The sequence below is a fragment of the Centroberyx gerrardi genome, chromosome 2, assembly GCF_048128805.1.
Source record: "Centroberyx gerrardi isolate f3 chromosome 2, fCenGer3.hap1.cur.20231027, whole genome shotgun sequence".
Taxonomy (NCBI): domain Eukaryota; kingdom Metazoa; phylum Chordata; class Actinopteri; order Beryciformes; family Berycidae; genus Centroberyx; species Centroberyx gerrardi.
This window is the reverse complement of record NC_135998.1, coordinates 26,492,664-26,504,263: the sequence shown is the minus strand read 5'-3', so window position 1 is coordinate 26,504,263 and position 11,600 is coordinate 26,492,664. Positions and strand designations below refer to the sequence as shown.

At 39.0% G+C, this 11,600-nt stretch overlaps 1 protein-coding gene across 1 annotated transcript; it reads left to right on the top strand.

The window, feature by feature from the left end:
- Positions 1-5,667: 5,667 nt before the first annotated feature.
- s100z (S100 calcium binding protein Z) lies at positions 5,668-8,999 on the top strand. Its single transcript, XM_071901726.1, has 2 exons — positions 5,668-5,808; positions 8,841-8,999. The coding sequence occupies exons 1-2, from the start codon at positions 5,668-5,670 to the stop codon at positions 8,997-8,999; spliced, it is 300 nt and encodes a 99-aa protein (XP_071757827.1).
- The last annotated feature ends 2,601 nt before the right edge of the window (positions 9,000-11,600 follow it).

The window sequence follows — 11,600 nt, the reverse complement described above, 5'->3', positions numbered from 1 at the left end:
TTTGTGTGATTATTCTGTCATGCGGTTGCATAGACCTAAATCATCACTGCTGTACTGTTGCATTTTGCCTGTTGCCAAATATCTTAACATTGTGTTGACTTTCATAATAATAATAGCATTAATGGTGTAATAGTGGTACTTTCTTGAGTGGGAGATGTGAGTGCATCTTAATGAGATCAAGCGTTTAGAGTTTAACTAACTCACTGTCATTCAGTGTTTGGACAACATTTCTCCTGCCTCTGCGTCTTTCAGCCATTTTATCCTCTGCTCACTGTAAGAAACTCATAAGCCACCTAAAAGTCCTCCTCTCTACTCTTAACAGTTTTTCACCCTAGGAGCTCTCTTAAGGGCTAAGATGCTTTGTGAATAGCTTTTATATTTATATTAGAATTTCACCGCTTGGACCAACTCTTAGCACTAGGAAGCTTTGTTAGTACGGCCCCAGGTTTCTAGACTGTCACCTTCCAGCTACAGCTGGATGAGAGGTCTAGCTCGCTAGGCTAGTAGTTATTACCCGCCTCTAAATGATCTGTACCCCTGTTGCCCTGTGATCAAATCCTGCTGGCCGTTTTCCCCCATATCTCCCCTACTTTGTATTGTTCTGCTACTTTCTCAATAGAGAAAAAAAACCTCTGTCCTTTGAAAAACAAGGTTATTTTGATAAATTATGGGTTGGGGGGGGATTCATTCTACTGTATGTAGTAGCCTTCTCGACTTCCAAAGAATGACCAAGAACCCTCTCTTAGAAAAATAGGGTTTTTCAAGTGAAAAAAAAAAAAGATAGTTCTTGGTAGAACTATTTTCCTCTGCAAAGATCCCATTTGGAACCCTTTTCTGTACCAGTGAAAAATGATTCTGCCTCAACACGACCAAAATAGTTAAAAGTTGATCACACCTGCTGTGTCTTTCTATTTCTATTTAAAAGAGTACAAAAATAAACACATGAGAAATAGAGAAGTGGAGAAAGGGCAGCATTCACTGGCAGAATAGCTAGCTCGTGATAAATATGGAACATGCACACCATTGGCACTCCTCAAAATGGTTCTGTGAAAGATCCAGATCTCCGTCAAGTCACCCATAGAAAACATGAAGATTTCCACACACAAAATTCACCTCTGCTGTGTCTTTTCTTGACTGTCTGACGTTTCTGGACATCATCTTTATCAGCACATTTCTCATGGTACAATGGCTAGCTAATGTCAAATTTAATCAGAGCTATACAACAAAGTTGCTAGATAGATGTTGTTTTTTGTTAGTACACTGTGGTTACACCCATATGTGAATGAGTTCATATTTACTATTGTATTCCAGAATTAATTCTGTTAAAATTTGATTTTTTGCACTGCCAAAAATGTATAGCCCGTTCAAAGATATCATTCATTCAGACCCCATAAAATATTATTGCTGGCCTGAGTGACAGCGTTTTTGGTTTAAGATTGGACCAATGAATCCTGCCCTCCTGCCCCACCTCACCAATGCTTCCACACCCAACACACAAAAATAGATTGGTAATACTGCAATCCAGAGGAAGATACAATCTAGAATTCCCTGTTTGTTCTACTGTAAAAGTAAGAATAATTACATTTCAAAATCTTTTCTTAAGTTGATGTATGCAGATATGACAGTTTATGAACATGGAATAAAGATTTGTTTTTTAGTTTTTTCAACCAAACAAAATATTTACATGTTACTTCACAGAAGTTAGCAGGAATAACTGAATGTGTAATCAGTATCCATTACAAATAAAGTTTATTATTAAGGCAGGAGGAATGATTTTAGATGTGAGACCACCAAATTCACAAGGCAATTAGTTGTACTGAATGAAAACCAAAAGTAAAAATATTTGGCCTTTTTGATCTTTAGGATTGCAGGAGGTCAGTAAGCTCTTCATCTCTGAATAATCAACATTTTCATCTTCCAGAAAGATGGTTGTTGTTTATATCTATTCACTGCTGCTTTTTAACCTCTAGAGGGTGGACAAGTATCACTGAGATAAAGTGTCCCAGCAACAGCCTCTACTTTTGATGAAAAATTCTATTTAACAGATATGGAACCACTTCATAGTCAGACAGAAATAAAGATACCTTTGGATGTGGGACACAATTTGCTCACAATTTCAGAATTGTGAGCTCAGACTCAGACCCGTTCCACACACTCGAGGGACGTTTTTGAAATTTGGTATTATGCACTGCTATTAGCACTCAAACCCCATGCTGAAATCTAAAATAAATCTATACCTCACTGAGTTATGGATTCTGTGGTAATTCAGTAATTTTAAAACATCTCATTGGGTCTTTGAGGTGGGGGGGGGGTTGAGGGGGTGTCGCCAATGGGTCACCTTCCACAGCATGTGGCATTAGCAGCTGTGAGGGAAACAATTTCATCACCTTAATAGATGGAAAATAATTTTCTCTGTGGCAGTGGCTCGGAGTGGAGGAAAAGTTATGGGCACACCTGATAACCAACATCCCTCAGGTGTGGTCTTCGGGGGCCGGGGCTAAATAAAGCCTTATTCTCCACTGTCAGTTATGACACAAAGCCCCTGGAGACAAAATCCCATTTGAGAAGAATAGGACTGTTGGGTTCAAAATGACAAAGGATTTTATTTATGTAACTTTGCTGATGCTAAACCCTGAAAATTGCACGTGACAATTTCCAAGCACATGGTGAAATTTATAGAACTTAAACTCAGCGTGAAAATATATGAATGTCTGCGCTAACAAGCAAGCACATGTATGCACAGTTTGAAGTCAGTGATGTTGTGGGTTATCACATAATGGTGAATGGATAGAAGGGTAATTATAAAACAATGAGTGCAAAAGTGAGCTATGATGTGCAATATCTAAAATAAGATCTAGTGTATTTGGAATTTACTTTTCAGAACTGGCATGATCAAAAGCTACCAATTAAAAAAAAAAAAAAAAAATCTGCTTCAATATATCCTCATATCTTACATAGACATAGGATGTTTCTACACATACACAGGTACACACTCAAGATTTGGGGTGGCAAGCTAATGCTCATGTTGAGGGGTAAGGAAATGCGTTTGGGGTGGTTGTTGCCATGGCATCCTTTAGGTGCTGCAAGGTATATTGTCTCATATGTTGCAGGTTAGCCCTCTTCTTGCTGTGTGTGTGTGTGTGTGTGCTCTTGAGTGAATATCTGTGTTAATGTTAAAAAATAGAACTATGCTCTCCTCTGCTTTTTCCTTTGAATAGCAGGATTACAGCACTCCAATGCACTCATTAATCGTCCTTCCCTCTACATACAATTGAAAACTAATGTCAGGTTGTTTTTATTATCCCAAAATATGAGGTAAAATTCTACCAGGAAAACAAGTCAGCCTGGTGTCTTGGTTTTACTGCCTGAATCCCTCAAAGGAAAAACGAAACTACAGAAAGCTGTAATATTTCTACTGTTTTCTACTGCTTACACACTATAAATCAAACACACATCTGCTGGAGAATTGCACTTGATACTGTGCATGCACTATGCATGTGCAGAAGATTATTAGACTATTTGGAGGCCTCACTGGCCTGTTGCTAACCAATCAGAAACCAATCATCAGAGCCAAACAGAATGTGTGGACGGTTGCAGTTGAGAGGAGTGAAGGAGTAGTGAGTCAACAGGAAATTGTTACAGCTGTATTTTTAAGTGTGTAGGATGTTTCAGCCAGTTATAGTAAACAAACTTTTGAAAATGGGTTTTGAATCTGGGGTTGGCTTTCACCTGTTGGATACACGATACACACTAACTCTGAGTTACTCTGTATTAGAGTTCCAACATGATTAGAGTTCGGACCACTACCGTAGCCGGCGTGGCTTTTAGATATAAAACGTTTCAGCAGTGGTTTTGGTTGCAGCCGCACACACCTGCTGCCAAAAGGTCGATGCCCAGAAACGTCCCGAACAGTCAGAAAGGAGAAAATCCAGGCAGAAGGCAGCAGGCTCTCTGCAGACACACACACTGTCACACACTACCAATGGGCCATAAGTAGCCTAATGATTGAGTAGGATAATTTTTGGATGAGTTTATATTATTTCAAGGGGGAAAATCCTGCTCAGTATGCCTTAAGTGAGAAATAAAATACAAGCAAATATGGAACATTGTGGTGATAATGGTGTGAGGGCAGCAGCTTGTTCATGTCACTAAAACATGCCATTCCAGTGACATGGGCGTACGCAGTTTTCCACTTTTTGTATAGGCAATCATTTAGCGTTGAATTTATGGAGGGTTTTATTAAGGAGGGTCATGTAGTTTGCAAATATCTTAGATACACAAAGGATATAAAACAATCTTAGTATTGCATTATAAAATTTAGACACTCATGAATGAACGTCTTCTGTTGAGTATGAGGTGGCAAGCTTTGGCACATTCGTGGATACAATATTTACCAGCTAAAACTACACACAATTTATTTAAATCATCGTACTCATTAAAATTTGCAACATGGTTTGAAAGTTGAAAAAATCATTCAGAACGAATGTCTCTAGAGTTCACAGTGTAAGAGTACATGGGCTTCTGATTCAATAGAACCATTAGGGTACAGAACCGTCTACCGTCTAGGCATGTGGACTGTCGACCCATGTCAAGTATTTGCTGGGCGAAATAGAACCCCATCAAAATGTATTCTAGTTAGTATTTTCTCTTGTAGTATACAAGATGGCTGCCATAATTTTCCAAAAATGTCCATTTCATTTGTCCATTTAAACACAGACACATTACCTCATTCAGAGTCTATGGGGCCATGTAAGCACAAGGCAATATGCAGCCAAACCAAGATACAGAATCATGTAATCAATATATCCCTCGCATGTTAATAATGGAACTGTGTTTTCATGGCCCATACGCAAAGATATATGCATGTAGAAATGGTTTGTATCATTATAGGGTGAAATATAAAGCAGAGGAAAGGTGTACAAAATGCCTGTAGCATTGCAGGACAAAGATTCACAGTAGGTGAACACATCTGACAATAGCTCTTAATCAGCTTCTCCATGTTCCCCTCTGTCTGAGATGAATATACGCAGAGTTCTCTGACGTGTAGAGAGGTGTTCACCCGTTTCCTCTCTGATACAGTATTGCAGCATGCTGAAATCACATCTGGTGATTCACACACGTGGGGCACACACACGGCTCGGTGTTTGAACCTGATGAATACACATGGGGCTCCAAGGTTACACAGGTACATGTTTTGTTTTTCACACAGCAGCATTGATTAAAACCTGGAAAGGAAGACGGTTACCATGGGCGTCTCACCTGTGGAATTAATTAATACAAAGATAGAGGATGGCCCACTTAGCTGCTCCTCATTTCCTAATAAACAAGCTGTGCTGCAGTGTCTCTCATCACATTTGTACCGGACTCCGACCAGGTAAGGCACCTCTGCCACTCTAGCTGTTTGCTCCATGATTAAGGGTTACAGACAGATATAATTACATGATTGTGGTTTTATAGATTGGTAATATAGTCAATTGTGGTATATAATGAGTTTTTCTTCAGTCTTTTGTTGTAAAGTCTGCTACAGTATGTTGTACTTGATGGTTTAATTTATTAGTGGTGGTTGAATTGTCATCATTTGTAACTTGTAGTGATAAAAAGTCTTCATTTAAGAGTGTTGCACCCATACTGAGCAGTTCAGAAGGCAGTTTCTCATCCTCCATCAGCATGCCAAGCCAGCTCGAGGGTGCCATGGACGCGCTGATAACAGTTTTCTACAACTACTCTGGAAACGACGGAGACAAATACAAACTCAACAAGGGGGAGTTAAAGCAACTCCTGAACAGTGAGCTCACCGACTTCCTCACGGTAAAGTAGACATTTCAACAGTATTAGTATTAGTTTCTTCCACTAATCAGGGTGTTTTTTTTTATTTATTATAATCTTTGTTAGAATTTAAGAGGGCCTTAGCAAATTGGTGGAGAACCTTCTCATATCTCACACTAAGTACACTTGAAAAAAATGAGGCTTGTTGGTGTGAGAGGTCTATACCGGCTTCCCTCTTTTGTCTCACAGTTGTGTCACAGTTGTTTTTCCAGTCTTCCGCTTAATGGAGCAATTCAGATGTAGTATAAGTGAGCTAAGCAACTATGATAGAACAAGTAGGATGAGATATCCCATACTCTCTCAGAATATGTCCTCGCAATTTTACACATTTGCTGTTTGATAAACTTTTGATGAATCCGTTAGCTTGAATAGAGAGATTGCTTCCCTGAAGACATCTGACCATCATTACAGTGAACATGTTGATTACTGGGAATGCTTTGGTTTACTAGAGTGTGACCTTTTCATCTCTCATCGTTTCCCCAATTGATCCATCATGAGCAGCAGTAATCATGCTGATTTGCTTATTAAGGGCTTTAGTGCAGGCTGATGCCTTGCTATTGACTCATTTAAAAATTAAATTAGACAACCATGCTTTCAAACGATTTAAACAATCAAGACTGTTTTGACCCCGTTGTAGGAAATTGTTTTCTTGTTGACTGCAGTCCTGCTGTCAAACTGTAACTGCTGCTGGCTCTCACATCATAACCGTCTGGAAAATATAGGACGGAGAGAAAGAGATAGATGAAGCCATTTCAGATAAGCACCGGCCCCTGTGCCTCTATGATAGCAGTGGTGCAGGTCTGCCTGTTCAAATGATTGAGACCTAGACATCAAGCAAAGCCAAGGCCTAAGAGTTAAATCTCTGGTGCCTTCATCTTTTTTTCCTTTTCACTTGTCCTCCCTCATGTGGATGGAAGCCTCAGGTGCTCACACATCATCATCAGTGGCCCATATCGCCTCCAAATATAGACACCCCCGTGATGTCATCGCATCCCCATGGGCAATAGTCACCTCTGAGAAGAGGCTGTTCCCCAGTGAGACCAACACTCGGTATCAGTTTCCCCTAACTTGAAACTTAGGCATTCCTAAATCAGCTCTTCATGGATTAGGACTTATTTTAGGATATATATTGTTTAGTTTGGGAGATCTACCCAGATGGGGGTGGCAGCAGTGGAGGTTAGAGAAGCTTGTGACTGGATGGTCACCGGTTTGATCCCCGGACAGGTGAGGAAAGAGAATGAGTAATGCTCTCACCTTCCTCAACAACAAGCGACCAGCAGCATAAGACTGTAGTTGTACTGGGCAGCTCCCAGTGGCTGACAGTAAGAATATGGTTGTAAAAGGGTTATTATAGTTTGGGATTTGTTTTTATTTTTATTTAGTTTTCAATTTTCATTTCTATTTCAGTTTGGTTTCAGTTATTTTTCATTGTTAGTTTGGTAGTTTTGGTTTATTTATTTATTTATTTTTTTGTAACAAATGTTTAATTTTAGTTTCGTTTTTTATTTACCGTCAGTCCTAGTTTTAGTATTTTTGGTAAGGGTGGTATTTTTTTTAAAGCTCAGAACAGGTATTATATATATGTTTTCAACAGGTATTGTGTAATATAAACAACAGACCATGCTTTTTAAATCTAATTACATTAATGTTTCAATACATCCTCAACTAACTCAAAGTTTGGACCACTCGGCTTCATGCTGCTCAAATGAAATGTTCTAGCAGACTCAACAGCAATCTAAATTCAGATCATTTAGCTAAAAATAATAATACAGGGCCACCAGATGGGGCCAAACATTATCCATCCAAAATGTATTCTCTTTTACCCTGCACATAAACAAAAAGATGAAAACTAAAAACATTTACAAGCTTTAGTTCAGTGTTAGTTTTGGTTTAGTTTTAGTCTAATAACCTTGGGTTGTACTGGGCAGGTGTGAATATTTTTAATATTTAATATGTTTGAATGTGGAGGAGGGTTTTGCTGGAAAAGGGCAAGCGTGCTCAGTCGACTTTGCCTGGATAAAGGTGAAAAATAAAAAATAAAGTTTGAGCTATGAACACCAAAATTCTTACTGATATGATGTGCAGGTTTTTGTTTATGTGTTTTCATTTTATTTGTGATATATTTGGTCAACTTTAATTCTTATACAATCCTTTAGCTAGTGGATAACAATGTTGAGGTGGTGCTCAAGGAATTTGAGTCTTTTGACCATTAAAAATCAAAACTACATGGAATGTATTTGTGGGCAGCGGTGATATTTTCTGAATCAAAAAACAAAAAACATATCAGTTATATAAGTTTGAATTCGTTTTGGGTTGGATTTACATTTAACCTATGCTAAAATGTTTTGTGTAGTTGAGTTTATTATTACTCTGTTTAAATGTATAATGGCAAAACTTAGGGTCATTTTTTGACTTTCAGTTCAAATTTCATCGTTGCTTCCTATGTCCATTATCTCTCAATCGTTCACCCTGCTGCCTGGCTAGCCATGACAGAGTGCCACAACATAAAGATCACTACTGCCTTGGAGGTGAGAGAGTGGAAATGGAAAAAGATGTCTTGTCTCTCAATCCTGGAGTGACGAGAGATGCAATAAAGGGCTTGTGTGATCAGCTGCAGCTCACGGGTCATTTAACAGCAGCGTCACTCTGGTCTCCACTGGACATGAATGGCAGGTTTAGACAGAGCCTTGGGCAGTGTAACAGTCAATATTATGCTCCAATAACAATCAAATGACAGGCGTGTGGTGTCTCCTCAGATGTTGCTCAGCTGGACAGATTGACATTTTCTGTATCCTGACTAAAGTCTAGTATGTGCTGCAAGTACTTCTAATTGCTCAAGAGCTAGGAACAGTCAATAAAATTGGATTAGACAAGTCAAATTTACCATTATGCAGATGAGGCATTAAAAGACGTGACATCATCCTCATCGTCACCATCTCCATCATAGGACCTGATAGGATAAAGGCTGGTTGCTTGTTGGATTAATGTTCTTTTCTCTTCCGTTTTGTGTCCAGTCTCAGAAGGACCCAATGCTGGTGGAGAAGATCATGAATGACCTGGACTCTAATAAAGACAACGAGGTGGATTTCAATGAGTTTGTTGTGCTGGTGGCCGCCCTCACTGTCGCCTGCAACGACTTCTTCCAAGAGCAGCAGAAGAAGAAAACCAAGTAGACCAACAGAAACCAACCAAAAGCCTTTATCAACTTCATTTGTCAAATATTCACTTTGATGACGTATCTTTTCAAAAGTTAAACAATGGCATTACATAAAATACTATATATATAGTGCAATAAATACAGGATTCACAACAATTTAAGAATTTGTATTAGACTGGTGTTACTGCTTCTATACCAGAAAATGGACAGTGCCCTTTTCCCCAGAAAATGATTCTGGGTGTTGTCACTGTCACCTTTTTCATTTTGTATGGAGCTGTGTGTCATCACAAAAAAAGGTAAAAACTCTTCTCACTTGGTTTTGTCTATGAAAGACGGTGTAAAATGTTCACTATTGCCGATCAGACTCTCTTAGGAATAACATGGCTGAAATTCAGTGGTATTTCCCTTTAAAAAGATTTCTCTAAGTCATCTAAAACATTTTTTATTTTTTTTTAACCATCTGTCATTTGTTATTTTTTTGTCAAGTGTCCTTGCTGAGACTGTCCTTCCTCGTAGATTTCAAATGTCAAAAGTGAAACATTTCATTTTGGCCTCTTTTAGTCATCGTCACACCCTGATGATGCTGCTAGTAGGAAACATTTTGCTCCCTTGTCAGTCTTGCTGCCAGATTGTCTCCATTCCCCAAGGACACAAGCCTGTTTTCCTCATGTTGTCCTCAAACATTTCAGAATAATAGAAAAATAAATACAGGTACATTATGTAAGCCAATCTTTTACCTTCTGTTTCAGTGATATGGGTTTTACTGTATACTGTCTGTAACATTTTCCTTATATATTTCCCCTCCCTAATGTGTTCATGCTTTTTAATGTTGTGTGTTGTATCAGAAAATCTGTTTGTGTGACAAATTTTTTCATGAAATTTATTTGCTATCAAATATCAAATCATTTTAAAAGTATGATCGCCAATCTGTTGTCCAACAATATTTGACTTTCATGAATGACTTGGAATATGACAACTTATCTAGGAAAATAAATTACAATTACTTAAGCATCAACAGTCACTGTAACGTACAGCTTGTATTGCATTTGTTTGGGCACTTGCATGTGTGTGTGTCTTGTGTGTGTGTGTGTGAGACATCAAGCGTGTGTGAGTCTCCGCCAGTGCAGTCGTCCTGCATGTGTTCTCTCACTCTCAGCTTCCACTTACCGGCCATATCTCAAGGAGAGAGGTTGTGCTTTTGGGAAGTGACTGTGTATCATGTCTTGATGACGCATGGCGATCCCAATACGCACAGACCACCTGGGTCCAGCAGCACCTGCCAATCACAATGACACATGTCTTCCCCTCGAGCAGAAATGATATTTTCACCTTGAGAGGACACAACTGTAGACTGTCATTTGTTAGGGTTTCCTCTGTACGTCCCCTTCCCAAAATACCAAACTGTAAAATTATTTGCGGTGACATTCTCAGCTGTGACGTGGAAGGAAAATGACTGAAAAAAAAAAAATCCTTCCCGTACAATGTGATGCTTCATATGAATCCTCCGCAGATGGTGCTTGCACAAATCCTCACCGCTAGCACTTTGCCTTGATTGGCTGTAATTGAGCAGGATAATTATCCTATCTCCTGTGGGAAGATGCAATGCAGTAATTATGTTTTTTTTGTTCAATTTAGAAAAGGTTGCAATCAATCGTAAATACCATTTTATAGATTTGAAATGTGGATATTTATATCCTCAGCCCTACGTTTGTCGACCCCTCTCCCCACCTTCACCATACGCACACACTCCAGAATGAGGGGTTTTTCTCAGTAAAGATGGAAAAGTTTGAGTTGCCTGTTGTGACTACCTCTGATACAGTTTCCTATGGATGATTGTCATATCATGTGAGTGTTAATAAATGACAGAAATAGCACAGGCAGCCCTCTGAAGGACAGACAGTAGTATACACCACATGAAAAGTTCTGAAGCAGATGTGATATTTAAGACACAGGGATGCAGAATTGCTTAAAGGATGCTGTGGAGAAACGTTTTAGACAAAGATGCTTGTATATGAAATGCACATACACACAGTTTTCAGCGGGCAGAATGTACGGTGATGGATGAGAGCGCTGAATGGCAAAACGACGCATCAGGCACTCTGGAGTCAGGAGGGGAATTCTGACCAGAGACACTGATGGTCAGACAGAAAAAAAGATCAATGTGACAAGCAGAAAAAAGATGAGGTTCATGTACTTCTTTGACACCTGAGAGATGGAGAGAACGAGCATGGGGTGTCAAGAGGTGTGATATAAATAAGTAGGAGAGGAAGAATATATGAAGGGGACGAAGGGAGAGTAGAGAAAATGAAAGGAACGGACAGGGCAAAGGTGATAAATTGATAAAAATGAGCATCACACACAAAAGACAACCTGAAAAAAAAAACATAGATGTTAATATCATCATTATCACCATGAACTGGATAAGAAAAAGAAATGTTCAGTAAGTGGAAGGAATGAAAGAGAGAAGGAGGGAGGGAAGGATGGATAAGATGAGGAGAAATGCTTCTAGAGAAGTTCTACATGTACATTTACAAACTTACAGCACATAATATTAACATTTCATTTTGGCTTGCTAACACCCTACTTTAGGCTCAGGACATTTTCTCCTCACTTTCAG